The sequence below is a fragment of the Hyaena hyaena genome, unplaced genomic scaffold (assembly GCF_003009895.1).
Source record: "Hyaena hyaena isolate Hyena2069 unplaced genomic scaffold, ASM300989v1 scaffold_37, whole genome shotgun sequence".
In the NCBI taxonomy this organism is placed as follows: Eukaryota; Metazoa; Chordata; class Mammalia; order Carnivora; family Hyaenidae; genus Hyaena; species Hyaena hyaena.
In genome coordinates this window covers 3,102,776-3,122,278 of record NW_024080669.1, presented here as the reverse complement: position 1 = coordinate 3,122,278, position 19,503 = coordinate 3,102,776, and the positions used below count along the sequence as shown (strand labels likewise).

The 19,503-nt window shown below is 45.5% G+C and overlaps 1 protein-coding gene across 1 annotated transcript in view; it reads right to left on the bottom strand.

The window, feature by feature from the left end:
- Positions 1-19,503, bottom strand: part of DSCAML1 (DS cell adhesion molecule like 1) — a 348,318-nt gene that overhangs the window by 30,664 nt on the left and 298,151 nt on the right. Inside the window, 3 exon segments of the mRNA XM_039229392.1 lie at positions 2,614-2,854; positions 8,320-8,390; positions 9,762-9,929. Coding sequence (XP_039085323.1) covers positions 2,614-2,854; positions 8,320-8,390; positions 9,762-9,929 — 480 coding nt within the window.

The window sequence follows — 19,503 nt, the reverse complement described above, 5'->3', positions numbered from 1 at the left end:
TGCGTGAATATATCAGAATGTCCCAGATGACGAGAAAGTACTTTCTGAGGCCACTGTCGGTGGTCCATCTTGCCTCTACCTTTCCCCATTGGAGGGCTAGCTCTGAGCCTAACCCAGGTCCTCCCCCTCCCCCGGGGGTTTGCCGCAGTGCAGGCCACTCCTTCTGAGATGGCAGCCAGCAGCGATGCCAGGTTCCAGGAGCCACCTCGGCTGGGGAGAACTTCGGTGGCCCTTCCTGCTGCCTTCTGAGCTGCTGGGGCCAAAGGGAAAGGCCACATGTGCTTTGCTCTGAGAGGGAGGAAGGAGGCACAGGCTGGATGGAAGGTAATTAGATCCCATTGCCCCACAAGAGGCAACTCTAATTTTTATGAGCATTTAAATGATAATACATCATCGTAACGATCCTCTTTGAGAATGATTATTGTTTCATATTACTTAGGTGTAAAAATATAAGCACCATGTAATTAGGGGCCCGGTGTAATAAACTAATACAGATCGCCCGTTCGAACAAAATGAAGGTAATATAATTATGGAAAAGACACTATTGCTAAAGCAAGGGCCCTTGAATACCCCAGGAGGAGTGCTAATATCGCCAGGAAATGATCAGGATCTGACAGGCTAACGAGGGCCTTAATTAAGTATGAAAAAGTGCTGAGCAACTGCCGCTGGAAACTTTCTTCCCTCTCTCCTCCTTTGTTTTGAAAATGACTCTCCGGCCCATGCTGATCTCTCCCTCCTGGAAATTCTACCCCCCACCCCCTAACTCCCACCCCAGAGCAGGGGAGGCGGTGACCCAGGGAGGCCAGCGGCAGGCCAGGCCCGCTGTTTCCTGGGCTGGCCCTGGAGGGCAGGAAGCTTTAGTGCGCGGCGGGCATGTCCGTCCGCGTGGGCTCAGGGCCGCTGTTGCCCCGGACGCGCCTTCCCCGGGGCGTCCTGCGTCCCAGTCCCCGGGTCTGTCATCCAGCCTCACTCCCAAGCGAGAGTGTAACAACGGGGTGAAGGAGAAAGAGTTCAGGGTCTGCCCTGGAGTTTGATCTGGCCCCCGTTCTTTACTAGACAGGTGATCCTGGACAGGCTGCTTAGCTTGCGTGAACCTTGGCTCCCTGTCCGGGTGAAGCCCTTGCTATCAGTGCTGCGATTCTCACAGGTGCTCCTTTACCAGCAGCACCAGCAGCACCTGGGAATTTATTTGAAATGCAAAATGTATTCAACCTGCTCCAGCAGAAGCTCTGGGGGGAGGGCCCGGCGATCTGTTTACAGCCCTCCAGGAGATTCTGATATACACTCAGGTTTGAGAACCACTGGGTTGGAGCACCGCTTGGGGTTAGCACTGCTGGTGTGAAGAGGGAGCAAGCTGGTCCTCCTCCACCCAGCCAGGCCTCTGAAGGGAGGTGCAGGTGGGGGATGGAGCGAGTGTGGAATGGGGGAGACAGAGCTGGTTGCCTTGTGGTCCCCCCACACCGCCCGGCTTCTCTGTGCCCCTCTCCTCTCTGTGTGCCTTTCCCTCTTTTTTGGTTCTCTCCTTCCCCAGGGGCTCAATGCTCCACCCCAAAGCCCAGATTGTGCCCCAAAGCCTTGGGAGATCAAGCCTGGGCATCAGTATTTTTAAGGCTCCCCAGATAACTCTGATTTGCAGCTAAAGTTAAGGACCGCTGGTATGAGCTCACCTACCTTCAGGTGTTTCTGATCTGACGCGTCCCTCCTCCCAAGGGTGTCTACGTTTTCAGAGAAGATGAAGTAGGGAGAAGGCACTGCCTAACCTAAAGGAATGACTTTCTAATGGCGGAATGTTGGGTATTCTGATGGCATTATGCCCTCGGGACAGTTAGTGCCCTCCCTCTGCTGGGGCAGGGTCAGCTTAGTGAAGGTTTTAATCTCAGACTCTGGTTTGGGGTTGAGGCATCAAGCAGGAAGCTTAGGAGAACACCCTGCTTCTTGGGTCTGCTCTTCAGCGGGGCTGCAGGCATCAAGGGCCACGTCTCCTCTTTCAACCTGGCCCAGGCTCAGGTACCAGCTGGCCCTCCTCTGTGCTTGGACAGGAGCCACATTCCTGCTTCCTCTTAACCCCGTTCCCCTGAAAACTGGGCCCTGTACTTACTCAGAGTCCTCCCCGACCCTCAGAGAATCATGTTTTAAATAGTGGGCTCTAAATCACCTGCCACATGGACCTTGGGAATTTCTTAACTTTAGTCTCATCTCCGGTCCCTAATACAGGTAGTGGACACTTGCTAGTCCTGAAGTACAAAGGTAACTTTGTTTCTGCCTTTTTTCCAACCTACAGGTTGTAAGGGAAGAGAAACAGGAGCAGGATGTAGAGGAAAGGGCCTGGGGAGAGAGACGAGTGAGGGCCAGAATGAGGGAGAAACATGGATGGAGAGTCAGATGGATGGCTGGTGCTCAGGTGGGTAGAACAGCAGCAAGCAGCAGATAGAGTGCTGGCCACTGGGTTGAGGCGCCTGGGGGGCTCAGGGACCAGCATCTCTAGAGGAGCCAATGGGCAAGAGGAGATGCAGGGATCCAAGGAGCCTTTGTGCCTCACAGGACCATGATGGAGGCCCCGAGTCCGCCCTGGCAGTCTGCCTCTGCACCCCTGCCCTCTGCTGGTGCCCTCACCATCCTCCAGGGTGGTGGCATTGATCTCGCTGGACGAGGGCCCTGTGCCAGCCCGATTGAAGGCTTGGACCACCACCCCGTATTGGGCAAACTTCTTGAGGTTGTCCAGGGTGTAGACCTCACTGTCCCCAGTGGCCTTCATCTCCACGATGCTGTACTGCCCGTTGCTGCCAGGGCTGTTCTCTCTGTAGCCAATCTGGTAGCCCCGTATGACGCCATTCTGCAGCTCCTTCTTGGGCGCCTGTGGGCATGGTGGGGGAGGGGAGACAAAGACACAATGGTGCTCTGAGACGATGCTCTTAAAGCCAAAGTCAGATCAGGTCACTCCTCTGTTCCCAACCCTTCAAAAGCTCCTGTCTCACTTGGAGTGAAAGCCAAAGTTCTTATCTTGGCTATATAGCCCTGTATGATCTGACCCCCATTACGTCTTGGGCCCATCTCCTCTTCCCCATGCTCCCTATGCTCCAGCACTGGCCTCTTGCTGTTCACATTGGGACCATCTCTATGTTTAATTTACATCCAAGTTAGTTAGCATGTGGTGCCCCTTACCCATTTAGCCCATCCCCCCTCCCACAACCCCTCCAGCAACCCTCTGTTTGTTCTCTGTATTTAAGAGTCTCTTGGGGCGCCTGGGTGGCTCAGTCGGTTAAGCGTCCGACTTCAGCTCAGATCATGATCTCATGGTTCGTGGGTTTGAGCCCCGCGTCATGTTCTGTGCTGACAGCCAGCTCAGAGCCCGGAGTCTGTTTCAGATTCTGTATCTCCCTCTATCTCTGACCCTCCCCTGCTCATGCTGTCTGTCTGTCTCTCTTTCTCAGAAATAAATCAAAACATTAAAAAAGAAAACAAGAGTCTCTTATGTTTTGTCCCCCTCCCTGTTTTTATATTATTATTGCTTCCCTTCCTTTATGTCCATCTGTTTTGTATCTTAGATTTCTCACGAGTGAAGTCATATATTTGTCTTTCTCTGACTAACTTCGCTTAGCATAATACTCTAGTTTCATCCATAGTTGCAAATGGCAAGATTTCATTCCTTTTGATTGCCAAGTAATACTCCATCATGTATATATACCACATCCTCTTCATCCAATCATCCATTGGTGGACATTTGGGCTCTTTCCATACTTTGGCTACTGTCAAATTAAAATTTTTTTTAACATTCATTTTTTGAGAGACAGAGAGAGACAGAAAGTGAGCAGGGGAGGTGCAGAGAGAGAGAGAGAGAGAGAGAATTGGAAACAGTCTCCAGGCTCTGAGCTGTCAGCACAGAGTCCCATGTGAGGCTCGAACTCAACGAACCACGAGATTATGACTTGAGCTGAAGTCAGACGCTTCACCGACTGAGCCACCCAGGCACCCCCTCCTCATGCTCTTTCTGCAAGACTGCTCCCTGCCCTCTGTTCAGTATTCCTTACTTTCTTCCTGGCCCCCATTACCTCTTGAGCCCATCTTTTCTTCCCCATGCTTTATTTTTCTGCATTGCATTTACTTAGCATCATTGGATACTGTATTTATGTGTCCATCTGTTCCCATTAGCATGTGACCACCAGGAGAATGAAAAGCATTGTCTGTTTTGTTTGCTCTTTGCTCTACTTTCAGCATCTACAATGATGGCTGACACGCAGCAAGCCTCCAATACACAGTTATTGAATGACTAAATGAACGAACCAACGAACGAACAAATGAATAGGAATATCATTTGACATGGGCTTGGGGACATGAAAGACAGGGAACAGCAGACCAAAAGTAACCAGAAGGAGAAGGAGGTGAGCAATTAGCATGAATAAAAACAGAGCCCTGAGACACCACCTCACGTCCTGTAGGGCAGCTCTTATCAAAAAACGGAACACACCAAGTGCTGGTGATCACGCGGGGAAGTTGAACCCCTCATGCACCACTGGTGGAAATGCAAACTGGTGCAGCTGCTGGGAGAACAGTCTGCCAGTTCCTCAAAGAGTCCAACATGGGACTGCCATGTGGTCCAGAAGTTCTACTCCTTGGTACAGACTCTGAGGAATTGGAAGTGGAGACTCAGATACTTGCACAGCCCTATTCACCACAGCCAAGGTTGAAGCAACCCGAGTGTCTGCTGACCAATGAATGGATCGACAAAATGTAACCTATGAGTGCAATGGAATATTTTTCAGCCTGACAGTCAGCCTCTTGTTTAGTCAGAATGAAATCCTGACACGTGCTATCACATGGACGAACCTTGAAAACATCATGCTAAGAGAAATGAGCCAGACACAACAGGACAGATATTGTGTGATAGTTTCCATGGGGTCACATGAATAGTCAGATTCACAGAAATAGAAAGTAGACTAGAAGTTACCAGGGGCTCAGGGCGGAGCTATCCTTCAATGGGGGGCAGAGTTTCTGTTTGGGATCATGAAGAAATTCTGGAGATGGGTGGGGGTGACAGTTGCACAATATTTTAAATGTATTTAATGCCACTGAACTGTGCACTTAGTCATGAATAAAATGGTAAATATATTTTACCACAATAAAAAAAAAAAAGAGTCCTTGACTTCAGTGTGTGCCCAGCTTCTTGGAGCAGGTAGCTACATTGCCCTGGGCCTCATGGTGAGGGGCTGGGGTATGTGGGGGCTGAGGCCTGAAGCCAGCCCCCAGATGGAGGGACAGAGGTAGATGAGGAAATGTGGTAAGAAGGGGGTATTATGGAGCCCTGGGTTGGCAGGTGAGCATGAAGGACTGACCCCAGTCAGCTAGAAGAACAGAGAAAACACCATTAAGTCTGGGGCTAGAAAACATGCTCTCACTCCAAGCTTCAACCTTGATTTACAACCAGATGCACACACACAATCCTAATACCTGTCACATCTGGAACCATGAACACACACATCCAGACCCATCAAAGCAAACATTGTAATCCGCCCACCTACCTACAGTCGAATATACTTAGACTCACAGGGGGAAACTGGCTCCTTTAACGAGCAGACTTGCCCATCTAGAAACTGAGAGACAGCACCCTCCCCAGTGCATATAAAAATAACTTGAATCAAGGTTTTAAACACAATGAAGTTAATTTAAAAGCCCACCTTTTATTATACTAAAAAATAGTGAGATCAAAAACAATTAAGTTAGTAAAACAGCCCCACTGTTTTTTTTTTTTTAATTCAATGAATGTTTTAAATGAACTGCATTTTAAGCTCGCTGTTAACTCAATAAAATGAAGTTTTTAATTTAACATAATTGTTTGGAACTCACTAAATAGGTGTGTATATATTTAATTGACTTGACTTTTTGTTAATGCCTGAATACTGTTTCTCTGCACTTGGGCAGTCCTGTTTGCTAGTTGGTAAGTGAGCAGATTTCTGGATTCTCATATCTGCCCACGTCAATCTACACACTTGCACATATACACACAGAGACAGCTATCAGAGACACAAACACACCTTCAAGAGTGATAGCCCATCTTCATAATGCCACAGACTCTCCCACTACATACACACATCGTATTGTCACTCACAGATATACACAGTCGCACACATGTCCACATGATGAGAGCCATCTATACCATGATATAATCCTGTACAAAGCACCACCCAATATATTCATATCAACAAATACTGACAGAGGCCTTGGATAGGCAACCCAGCACACCCTGCTACGTACATGTATATAGTCACATATTTATATAAATCTTGACAGATCTTCCTTTCCTCCCTCCTCTTTCTTTCCTCCTCTCTCTCTCTTTCCCTTCACTGCTCTCCTCACCCCTAACAGGCACACTCAGGATTTAAATCAATCTTAACAATATTTCTCTGAAGCATTAAGAAATCAATAGGGCTGATTGCAAATTTATGTCATAAAGCAGTGGCGATCCATCTCACGGAAAGAGTCTTAAAATGAAGTGACTTATCTTTCAAGTGAATCTTTATTTTTCATTAATCTGTTTCTTGGTGTTAAAAAAAAGTCCCCTGAGAAGTCAGGCCAAAATTTATTGATGGGTTGGTTCATTCTGAAGTTCTAACTTTCTAATCAATTTTATTTTTCATTATGAGACTTTGGAGAAATAAATCTGATTCTAAATTTCTATCGACCTCCGGGTCAGAGCTTTGTAGCCAACCGGCTCAGTGTTTGGCATGTGTATTCATTCCCTGCCCCCACCTCCTGGCTTCCTGACAGTATTCCTAGGAAATGGGTCCAGAACCAGGATGCAGACAGGCTTAGGGTTGGACTCTAGGCATCACCCCCAGTTTTTGAGGAAAGCTCTGGTGCCCAGATCTGGATGTGAAGGGGAACCATGGCTCTGAGCATCTGCTAGGTGGGCTGGTTCCCAGGAAGGTCCAACTATCCAGCCCCTGCCTCACTTTCACCCTGGTCATTTCTCTGGGGAAGGAAGGGACCAGGCTCTGCTGTGTGTGTGGTATGTGTGTGTGTGTGTGTGTGTGTGTGTGTGTATGTGTGGGGGGAAACACCCAAGAGTGTAGTGTTTTTAAGGAAAATATCACTAAGCCCTTCTGTATCTCTCCAGCTCTCAAGTCTACCTTGTTGAAGGGCCCGGGGAGGGCGGGGTGGGGACTAAAGCACCCGAGCTTTTCCCATCAGCAGTTAGAGTAAGAAAATGACCGTGGGGGTCTGATCCCGGGTGCAGACGAGGCATTCCCCCACAAGCCCCGCTGTTGAGATGAGAAAGCTCCAAGAAGGAGAACACGTATGGGCCCTAAGAAAGCTCTCTGTTCCCAAACTCTGTGCAGTGGGCTGTGGTGGCTGGGTTGGGGTCCGGACTACGCACATTTAAGTCCTTGAACGGCCGTGGGCAAATCACCCTGCATCTCTACGCCGTGGCCCTCTCTGACAGATAGGGATAGAAGTACCTCTTCTGGCCACCCGCCAGGGACAGAGGGTGAGATAAGCTAGTGTAAGAAAGTACTTGAAGCCTGAGGATTTGGTGCAGCAAGCAGTCCTTGTGTGCCCATGGCAGTGATGTGGCGGTGAGGCCAGAGTTACCCAGGGCAGTGTCTCCCTCCTGCTCCCGGTTATGCTGTTTCTCTGCCCAGCTGTGGGGTCTCCTCTAAGAGTTTTCTCAAGTGACAGAGTCTTCAGGACACCCTGTAGTTTACAGGTCTCTGCCCCTTAGAAATAGCTGCAGATGACACTGGTCCTTTTTCTGTGCAGCTCATCCAGCCCCAGAGGCGGGGAGGACAGTTATTTCCACCCTGATTTTATAGAGGAGGAAACTGAGGCCTGAAAACACCAAGATTCCTGTGTAAGGCCTCACCAGGAGAAGATGGGATTGTACAGGGTACCTCCCAGCTCCAGTCGGAGGGACAAGATGAGGGTGAGACCCTGTTCTGTCATTTCACATCATCCACAGGGTTCCCTTGAACTTTGTACAAAATCAAACCCAACTCCTGACCTATTACAGCATGTGGGGTTTAGAGGAGAGGCCAGTGTGGCAGAAAACCCATCTTTCCCGCTTGGCATTGCCAAGTTCTTCCTCCCATGCCAGGTACAGACCTGCCTCAGACAACCAAGGTGGAGAGGGAGTGGGGAGGGGTGGGGGGAAAGGTCCCTTTATCCTTCTGTCTTTCCTCCCCTCTGGCCTCACTGTGGTTAGCAAAAAAATGGGCGTGAGAATAAGAGATCAGAGACCAGCAAGCTTGCTGGGGCTTCACTCTTGGGTTGAGGAGGGAGGAGGCATGGAGGCATTTAGTGGGAAATGCTTTCGATCTCACTTACCTTCCAGGTCACTTGGATACTCTGTGAGGTCACTGGCTGCAAGGTGACATCCATGGGGGGCCCATCGGGAGCTGGTGGAGGGAGAAACATTACAAGTCAAGTCTTGGAAGAAAAGAGTCTTATGTGCTCACTCAGCCTCCTGAGCTGGAGGATTGCTGGGGAACAGAGGAAAAGCTCATACACAAAAGCAGAGAACCCTCCTTGAAACAATCATAGGGCTCACATTTCCTCTCCATTCTCCATCATCATTTGCTGAAAATGTGGCAGCCAATGACAGTGAGATATTACTCTATATTTAGCAGACTGGGAACAATTTTTAAAAAGTCTGATAGTATCAAGTGTAGGCAAGGGTGTGTGGTGGCGGGAATTCTTTTTTTTTTTTTTTTAGTGTTTATTTTTGAGAGAGAGAGAGAATAAGAGAGAAGAATGGGTGGAGGAGGGGCAGAGAGAGATGGAGACACAGATTCTGAAGCAGGCTCCAGGCTCTGAGCTGTCAGCACGGAGACAGACATGGGGCTCGAACTCATGAACTGTGAGGTCATGACCTGAGCCGAAGTCAGATACTTAACCGACTGAGCCACTCAGATGCCCCAGGAATTCTTATGTCTACTGGCCATGTGAACAAAAATGTTCACAGCTCCAAGCTGCAAGCCACCCAGATGTCCGTCTCCACTAAAATGGACAAGGAGGCTGCAGATAATCATGGCACAGAGCACTACCCAAGCACTGAAGATGCACAAATGATGAGACTCACAAAACAATATTGATCAAAACAAGGAAAACACAGAAGAATATATCAAGGACAATTTCATGAATAGAATCTGTGGGAAAATAGGCAAAACCAAACGACATGCTTTTGCATCCGTACCCTGTAGTGACAGCATAAAAGAGAAAAGTAAGAAGGGCTACTGGTTACTTCACAGCGAGCAATGGGGTTGTGGCTGGGTAGAGGCAGAGGGGGGCCCCCTGGCATGCTGGTAACTGATAGTGAGTGTTGGTTATGCTAGTTTTTACTTTATTATCATTTGTAAAGCTGCACATATATATCTTATATGCACTTTTGGTATTGTTTTCTATTTTGCAATACCAGGAGAAAATATAGGGAGAGAAAGCTTGTTTAAATTTTCAGAAAAACCCCAAAACAAAGGTCACAGGAAATAATATAGGGCACTAGTACTCCAGGCTTTCCAGACAGGCTGGGGCCAGAGGAGTGGGAAAGAACCATGGACAGCTCCCCAAAGCCCAGCCTCTATAACTCCATCTGGAAAAGGTCAGACAGAAGAGCCTCCGATGATCTAAAGGCAGACACAAATAAATATCTTGGGATCTCTCCTTCTCTCTTCTAATTGTAAGCCCACTGTCAGTGGGTACGGTGGGTGTGGGCCTCAGATGGCCCTGATCCCCAGGGTCGTGGGAAAAACCCACGAGGCCAGAGTGCTCACCGGCCTCCTCCGTGCTGATGGTGAGCTCTTTGCTTGGCTCGCTGCGGCCAATCTTGTTGAAGGAGTACATGCGGATGCTGTACACAGAGGCTGGGTGCAAGTCCACGATGTTGGCCTGGTTGATGGTGGGGGAGATGTTGCGTGTGGACTGCTTGAAGTCCCAGGAATCTGGAGAGAGAGCAACCATTTCAAACCACAGCCAGGAAAACCTCACAGCCCTTCCCCAGCCTCAAGGACCAGCACATCCCAATCTCCAGCGTGATACCCAGAGGAGGTCCAGCTCACACAGACTGCAGCCGGAGGGTACATGCCTTACAACCTCACAGAGAGTACAAGGATTCTGTTCCATGAAACTCAAGGAGACCAAGGGATGCCCGAGAACATCAGCAGCAAATGCACCAGCTCTCCTCTGCCCTGGGCCAGCTTGTGAGTTCAAGCTTCAGACGGGGGTCAGACAATATGTTCCCCAAGTCTCCTTTCAAGATCCCCATTTGCTTGCTATCCTTAAGGGTGTGATTAGCCAGTGCCCTTCTTCCTGTTCTCCCACAACACATCAGTGACCTGTTGTAACCATGAGATCCCTATCCACGCAGTGCCAAGGGTGAAGCCAAGTCTTCTTCCCCTTTTTCCTTCTGTGTATGCCTCTGTATTTCCTTTCCTTGTGCACTTGTGTGGTAGTGGTCTTGAGTGTCACTTGGTCTTCAGGGGGACAGACTGAGTGCCAGTGTCCCGCCCAAACCCTACCCTCTTTTGCTCACTAGCAGGAGAATGCTCTCTGAGTATTTAGGGCCAGGAGGCCACAAAGAGATTAGCATGTTTCTGATTCACCCAAGGGGACTAGCAAGCCATTCCAGGGCTGTTCAGCAAAATTGTAGAAAGTGAAAAATGCCACACAGGAATACTGTGACAGTAAACACTCTGCACCTCCAGAGGAACCCAGTCATTCATTCGATATATTTTTTTCTGTGCCTCTACCGGGGCATTCCCAAGAAAAATGGGAAGGGGTTGCAGTTACAGCAAAGCCTCAGCTAGGATCTTCTGAACCCAGAATTCATAACTAGATTCCTTTATTGGCACTTCACTTTGTAAAGAAAAAAAGGCAGAGCACAAGGAAACAAGCTGATAGTAAGGCTTAAAAATCTTCCTGGGGCATGTCCTGATGTCACTATTCAGTCTAATTTTCCATGCCTTTTAAATCCACAGCAGAGGATCCCGAAAATTCTCAGTAGAAAAGATTAAATTGCATTCGCTGCTGTTTAATCCCTAGAACAGGAGAGGAGGAAAGCATATTCTAGAAAGACTGTTAGGGAGATTTTTTTTTTCCTTTGTTAAAAAAGGCTTGTACCTGATAAATCAGTTCACCAGAAGAGTCTATCCCGTGCCCTCAGATTCTGGTTAATTGAGGTCTTGATGGTTTTCAAAACACCACTTCGAGCTTCACAGGCTCGGCATCTGTGAAGGGCACCGGCCCAGCTTCCCATCTGCAGTTTTGCATTTAATTCTTTGGTTTCATGAGCCAAACTCACAAATGGCAGGCTGTGGATGCTCAGAAGCACCTTATTTTCTCCTTGTCTCTTAAAACACCTCAACCACCCAGAAAGTCACTCTGTGGCTGGCAGGTTAAGCCAGAGGTGCAAATATAAGGGCTCCCACCTGCTGTGGACACCTCTTTGGTTTGGGAGGGAATGGGCTAGCGACACGGAAGCAGGTGTTCGCTTTTCTCTGTGGCATCCTGGGAGGTGGTGCCAGCTCACACATCATACTTGATTTGCCCGTGTTTATGGGAGAGGGACGGTAATCATGAGTCAGTGAGGGAGGAGGCCCATGGGATGTGTCTGAACACAGAAGGACCAAGGGAAAAAATACATGTGTATTTGCATATACATATACACACATACATTTAATTAGAAGAGCCTTGCTCTCTCTATTCGTAACAAAGGCTAACATGGGAGGTCCCCTGTGGATAGAAATTTACATAAAACTGACATTTTCTTCACAATAGATTCAGATTATTATTTCCTCATTTTTACCAACACCACAGCAGTGATTACGTGTCCCTCTGTGTGTCTGAGTCATCTGCTATCGATTTGTCCCATGACAGTGGACATTAACATCGTTCACGTAGCTTAGGTGGCCCTCTGTCACATTCTTCCACTTATTATCAAGTTAATATTCTCCCCTCTATCATTAATAAAGGCCTTGGAGGGATTTACTGAGAGATGTGCATAAACCGTCACATTTTCTTCTTAGTCTCTCTTTGCTTGTAGTTTACTTTGGAAAATGAAGGCTGTCACTTTTGTTTCCTTAGAGATACTACAGCCTTTGCAAATGGGTTTTAATCCACCAGGCCTCTGTCCTCTGTTTCCATTATATTCCACACATTCAGGTCACAGACATTCTCTTCTTTATTACTCCTTTGTATTTTCAAAAAAGTCTACAAGAATCATATTATTAATGCATGTCAAGTATGTTAAGTTTCTAAAATATAGCTCAGCACAAAATGATACAAATTTTCAAAGAAATAGAAGATTTGGAAACAACTGCTCTAACTCATTTTATCTCAGTGTGTGTGTTCATCTCCCTAGTGTGTTTACAAAATACAAAGAGCATCATCCAAAAATAGATTTACAAGATTTACACAATTGAAAATAATCTTGATTTCACTGACATGAAAATTTTCGTCTCTATCACTTCTCGTGTACGCATACTTCCTATTTTTATGTATGTTTATGTGCATAAAATGTTAACATTATTTGATTCATTCTTTCCTGTTACCTTCTTAACGTGTTTCTATTATTCTTTTCAGTTATAAAAACTGCTATAAACATTCATTAGGGCTGTCTTTGTGTATTGTTCTGTGCTCTTTTCAGATAAATTCTAGTTAAGATAAATTGGAGTAAAACCGGGCTTTACCATTTACTGGATGTTTGACAAAATATTCTCATAAAAGAGGAAGAATAATATTATTATTCTCAGATTATTTATGTGGTTCATGCATTCATATATAAAAACCTGTTTGAAAGATATGTGGCGTATAGTAAATTTTCAAAAGGGTTTGTTGTTGCTATGCTTACGATCATATTAGGCCTGTAAATTCCATACAACCCTTTCATTGGACCACAGGCATTGGTGTTCACTAGTTAAAAATGAGCTTGTTAAAAATGTGGAAACGCAGGTAGATAGACCTAGATAGAATCTGCGTTTTTACGAGGTCTCCATTTTGTTTCTGTGCCCATTAAAATTTGAGAAGCACACTCCTGACTCACCATAACTTCTCCATCTGAGACATAAACACAACTTATCCTGTATGCTATAAATATGATACTCAAAAATGTGTATGCCTGTGTTGGTGCCTTAAATTTATAATTTATCTTCCAGAAAAATTGTCTCCGCAGTGGTTCTTGTGGATCAAGTGTCATCTTCTTTCCCAAGAGCCAGAGAATACTATTGTGCAAAAATGACCTTATTGGATAATTCAGGACACTCTCCTGGGTCACGACCTGTTGTTTCAAATTTTTGGTTCCATCTTGGGTCAGATTATGAACTCTGCCCATGGCCGCACAGTAAATTGTTTTGTGTTTCAAGGACGGCTGACACTCAGGGGGGTGGCCATAGAACTGTCTCACGCTGAGCGGGAGCCGTACAGGGATGCGATGCTGGGGAAATGCAGGCACCTGGCCTCTGTGGGTGAGGCAGACTTCCCCAGAAACACCTAGGCCGCCCTCCAGGTTTGGGCTCTATTGTTTGTAGAAGGTCTCTTGGAGCTTCCACCTCCTGTGACAGAGTTTCAGATCCCTGCTTTCAAGGACGTGAGTTTGTTGGTGAAGAAAAGAATGATTTTGTGGTGTTTCATCATGCCTTTAAACTTCATCTTTCCTGAGGTAACCTACATCCTTTACCTGCGATTAGTGGTAATTCTATACGTTCAGTGGCATAAAATATCAGTGTCCCCATCTTAACATCCAATTTCCACCCCTTAGTTTTGACCCAGTAATAGTTAGAAGTGGAACTTAGGAGGGGCGCCTGGGTGGCTTAGTCGGTTGAGCGTCCGACTTTCGCTTAGGTCATGATCTCGCGGTTCGTGGTTTCGAGCCCCGCATCGGGCTCTGGGCTGACAGCTAGCTCAGAGCCTGGAGCCTATTTCAGAGTCTGCATCTCCCTCTCTCTCTGACCCTCCTCTGCTCACGCTGTCTCTCTCTCTCTCCTAGAAATAAATAAAAAATATTAAAAAAAAAAAAAAGAAGTGGAACTTAGGATCTGAAATTTGTATTATACCAGCAATAGCAAAGGTGCTGTCAGAAAACAGTATTTCCGGAAATCATGTTCTAGAATATTCTAACATCCTACAATGTCCTCTCTTCCCACCGGAGCACAATACTGGATTGGAAATTGGAGGATCTCCAGCAAAAGCCATGTTCTTTTTTTCCCCTAATAAACAGGACTTGCTGTCTCTAAACCCAACCTGGCCACCTTTCTGGAGCAAAAGAGGAGTCCTGGCACGTGGGGAGGAAGGAGACAAAAGCTAACATAGCCCAGTGGGCAGGAGTGATTGAAGCAGAGGTCACAGGTGAGAGTTCCGAAGGTCACAGAGGAAGCTAGACCTTAACATATGGTTTGGGAAGGTCTGCTTCAATGGAAATGATTTCTAAGACACCTAAGTTTTCTGCTGCTGTCACAGAGGGGGACACCTCTCCAGCCTTCCAGGCATTTTCTGCTCCAGTGGTTTTCTGTCACATTCACATCGAGGCCCAGAGTTGTCCCCTGGAACTGTGAGGCTGATGGAAAAATCTGGGCACACTTCTGAGGAATTCTACGTTAAGGCATTTTTAGAGTTCTGTATTTGCCTCGTGTGAGAAGTATGCGAGGGAAGTGGTTGAGATAGTGGGGATTTGGTTCAGAAATCCCAGGGACCCTGGAGATAAGTGTCATATGTGCTCTGCTGAGTCATTTCCAGTCTTGTGGAGGCTTCACACACAGCCCTCCAGAGTTCAGAGTCCGTCGTTTCCTTGTGGCACAATGCACCTCCTTTGAAATGAGCAAATTGAATCGCTCCTTCCATTTTGAAATTTCCATGTTCGTTGTAGGAACTAACTTTAGCAATTTCAAGTCCCTATGCCACAGTTCCTCAACAGTACAAAAGCTTCATGCATCCCTTTACCTCTAGAATTCTCTCTTTTATTAAAGTATAACTGACATATAACATTATATTAGTGTCAGGTGTACAACATAATGATTTGATATTTACATACATTGTGGAGTGATAGCTACCTTAAGCCTAGCCACTATCTCTCACCATACAAAAGTTACAAAGTTTTCTTCTTATGATGAGAATCCTCATTTAGTCTCTTAGCAACTTTTTTTTCAAGTTTATTTATTTTGAGAGAGAGAGACTGCAAGGGGAAGGACAGAGAGAGAGAGAGGGAGTGAGGGAATCCCAAGTGGGCTTCACGCTGTCAGTGCAGAGCCTCATGTGGGGCTCAATCCCATGAACTATGAGATCATGACCTGAGCTGAAATCAAGAGTCGGACACTTAACTGACTGAGCCACCCAGGCGCCTCACCTCTTAGCAACTTTTCAACATGCGATACAATATTATTGTCTGCAGTCACCATGCTGTACATCATTTCCCCATTACTCATTTCTTTTATAACTGGAAGTTTCTACCTCCTGACGTCCTTCACGTATTTCACTCACTCTCAAAATTCCTTCCCCCTGGCAACCACCAGTCTGTTCTCTATATCTACAAAGTTTATTATGTGTGTTTGTTTGTTTGTTATATTCCACATATAAGTGAAATCATGTGTTATTTGTCCTTTTTTGGGTCTCTGACTTATTTCACTTAGCATAATACTCTCCCGGTCTATCTGTGTTGTTGCAAATGGCAAAATTTCACTCTTTTTATGGCTGAGTAATATTCCACTATGTGTGTGTTTTTGTGTGTATGTATAAGTGTGTGTGTATGTGTATAGCCCACATCTTTAAAAAAATTTTTTAATGTTTTTTATTAATTTCCGAGAAAGAGAGACAGTGTGAGCAGGGGAAGGTCAGAGAGAGAGGGAGGTACAGAATCTGAAACAGGCTTCAGGCTCTAAGCTAGCTGTCAGCACAGAGCCCAATGTGGGGCTTGAACTCACGAACCATGAGATCATGACCTGAGCCGAAGTCGGATGCTTAACCGTTTGAGCCACCCAGGTGCCCTGCCCCACATCTTTTTTAATCTAATCATTTATCAGTGGACTTAGGTTGCTTCCAGATCTTAAGCTATTGTAAATCATGCAGTGACGAACATAGAGGTACACACATATTTTCAGACTAGTATTTTTGGTTTCTTTGGATAAATACCTGGAAGTGGAGTTGCTGAATCATAGAATAATTCTATTTTCGAATTTTTGGGAAACCTCCATACTGTTTCCCATAGTGGCTCCAACAATTTACATTCTCATCAACAGAGCAAGAAGGTTCCCTTTCTTCCACATCCTTGCCAACACTTGTTAGTTCTTGTGTATTCAATTCTTTGAAGACTGAGAGAGGCGAGGAGGCTGCAGAAGAAAAGCCTGAAGCTTGTAGAGGTTGGTTCACGAGGTTTAAGGAAAGAAACCATCTCTATAACATCAAAGTATTAGGTGGGGCAGCAAGTGCTGATGTAGAAGCTGCAGCAAGTTCTCCAGAAGATGTAGGTAAGATAAGTAACGAAGGCGGCTACACTGACCAACAGATTTTCTTTCTTTCTTTCTTTTTTTTAATGTTTTATTTATTTCTAGGAGAAAGAGAGGGAGACAGCGTGAGCAGGGGAGGGTCAGAGAGAGAGGGAATCACAGACTGAAACAGGCTCCAGGCTCTGAGCTGGCTGTCAGCACAGAGCCCGACGCGGGGCTCGAACCCACGAACCGCGAGATCATGACCTAAGCGAAAGTTGGACGCTTAACCGACTAAGCCACCCAGGCACCCCTGACCAACAGATTTTCAATGCAAATGAAACAGCCTTCTATTGGAAGATGCCACCTAGGACTTTCATAGCTACAGAGGGGAAGTCAATGCCTGGCTTTCACCTTCAAAGGACAGGTTGATTCTCTCGTTAGGGGCTAATGCAGCTGGTGACTTAAAGTTGAAGCCAATGCTTACTTAACATTTCCAAAATCCTAGGTCCCTTAAGAATGATGCTAAATCTGCATTGCCTGTGCTCTATAAACGGAACAACAAGGCCTCGATGCTAGCACATCTGTTTATAACATGGTTTGCTGAATATTTTAAGCCCACTGTTGAGACTTACTGCTCAGAAAAAAATATTTCTTTCAAAATATTACCGCCTGTTAACAATGTACCTGACAAGAGGTCTGATGGAGATGTGCAACGAATGCCATTTTCATGCCTGCTAACACGACATCCATTCTGCAGCCCATGGATCAAGGCGTCACTTCGACTTTCAAGTCTTATTATTTTAAGAAATACATTTCATAAGGCTAGAGCTGCCACAGATAGTGATTCCTCTGATGGATCTGAGCGAAGTAAATTGAAAATTTTCCAGAAAGGATTTGCCATTCTACAAGCCATTAAGAACATTTGTGATTCATGGGATGAGGTCAAAATATCAATGTTAATAGGACTTTGGAAGAAGCTGATTGCAACCCTCGTGTAGACTTTGAGGGGTTCAAGACTTCAGTGGAGGAAGTGGCTGCAGATGCGGTGGAAATACCAAGAGAATTAGGATTAGAAGTCGAACCTGAGGACGGGACAGCATGGCCGCCGTCTCAAGAATCAAACTTGAACAGATGAGGAGTTGCTTCATATGGAGGAGCAGACTAATTTCTTTTTTTAAAAAATTTCTTTAAATGTTTCATTTATTCTTGGGAAAGAGGGTGAGCAGGGTAGGGGAAGAGAGAGAGAGATGTGTTGGGGGGAACAGAAGATTCAAAGCGGGCTCTGTGGTGAGAAGATCCAAAGCAGACAGCCTGATGCAGGGCTTGAACTCACAAACTGTGAGACCATGACCTGAGCCGAAGTCAGAAGATGCTTACTGACTGAGCCACCCAGGCATCCCAAGAAAGTGGTTTCTTGAGATGGAATCTACTCCTGGGAGAGACACTCTGAAGACTGCTGAAGTGACAGCAAAAGATTTAGAATATGACATAAACTTAGCTGATAAAACTGCAGCAGGGTTTGAGAATGGACGCCAATTCTGAAAGAAATTCTGCTGTGGGTAAAATGGTATCAAACAGCATCACCTGCTACAGAGACTCACTCATGAAAGGGAGAGTCCATTGATGTGGACAACTTTATTGTTGTCTTATTTTAAGAAATTGCTGCAGCCAGCCCAGCCTTCAGCAAGCACCACTCTGAACACCAACCCTCACCAACATGGAGGCAGGACCCTCCATCAGCAAAAAGATTATGACTCACTGAAAGCTCAGATGACAATTTGCATTTTCTTACAATAAATTATTTTTTTAAAGGTTTGTTTTTGTTTGTTTGTTTATTTATTTATTTACAGAGAGTGCACTAGCAGGGGAGAAGGAGAAAAAGAGGAAGGGAGAGGATCCCAAGCAGGTTCCGTGTTGTCAACACAGAGCCAGATGCGGGACTCGAACCCATAAACTGTAAGATCGTGACCTGAGCCGAAACCAAGAGTCAGAGGCTTAACTGACTGAGGCACCCAGGCTCCCCTACAATAAAGTATTTTTAAATTAAGGTACATACATTGTCCCCCTGCCCCCATGTTATTGTACACTTAATAGACTACAGAACAGTGTCCACATGACTTTTACATGCACTGGGAAATGAAAAAATTCATTTGACTTGCTTTCTCTTGGTGATCCGGAACTGAACCAGCAGTATGTCTGAGGTATGCCTATGATTATTGATGAGTATGTACTTACTGCCTCTTTGTTAATTATTTTCTGCCTGTTTTGTAGTTTCTTTCTGTTTCTTCTTTTGCTCTCTTCACTTATGGTTTGATGACTTTCTTTAGTGGTGTACTTAAATTCTTTTCTCATTTTCTCTTGTGTATCTACTCTATGTTTTCACTACGAGGCACACATCCAGTAGCCTATATGTGTAGTAGTCTATTTTAAGCTTAGGGCAACTTAAGTTTGAATGCATTCTAAAACTCTACATTTTTACTCCTTCTGTTGTATGATTTTGATGACACACCACATCTTTTTGTATATCCCTTCACTAATTATTGTAGTTATACATATTTTTACTACTTTTGTCTTTTAACCTTCATACTAACTTTATGAGTGATTAATTCACTTTGTTTACTATATATTTACCTTTACCAGTGAGATTTTTACTTTCATATGTTTTCTTATTACTAATTAGTGCCCTTTCTCTTCAGCTTAAAGAAGTCCCTTTAACATTTGTTGTAAGATCAATTTAGTGGTGATGAACTCATTTAACTTTTGCTTGTCTGGAAAACTCTGGGTTTCCCCTTCATTTCTGAAGGATAACCTTGCCGGGTAGAGTATTCTTGGTGGGGAATTTTTTTCCTTTGGCACTTTGAATACACCATGCCACTCCCTTTTGGCCTGCAAAGTTTCCGAGGAATCTGCTAATAGTCTTATGGGGTTTCCCCTGTACATAACAAGTTGTTTTCCTCTTGCTGCTTTAAAGATTCTTCCTTTATATTTAACTTTTGACATTTTAATGACAATGTGTCTTGGTGTGGATCTTTTTGGGTTTATCTTATCTGGAACTCTTTGGGCTTCCTAGATTTCAATGCTTGTTTCCTTCCCCAGGTTAGGG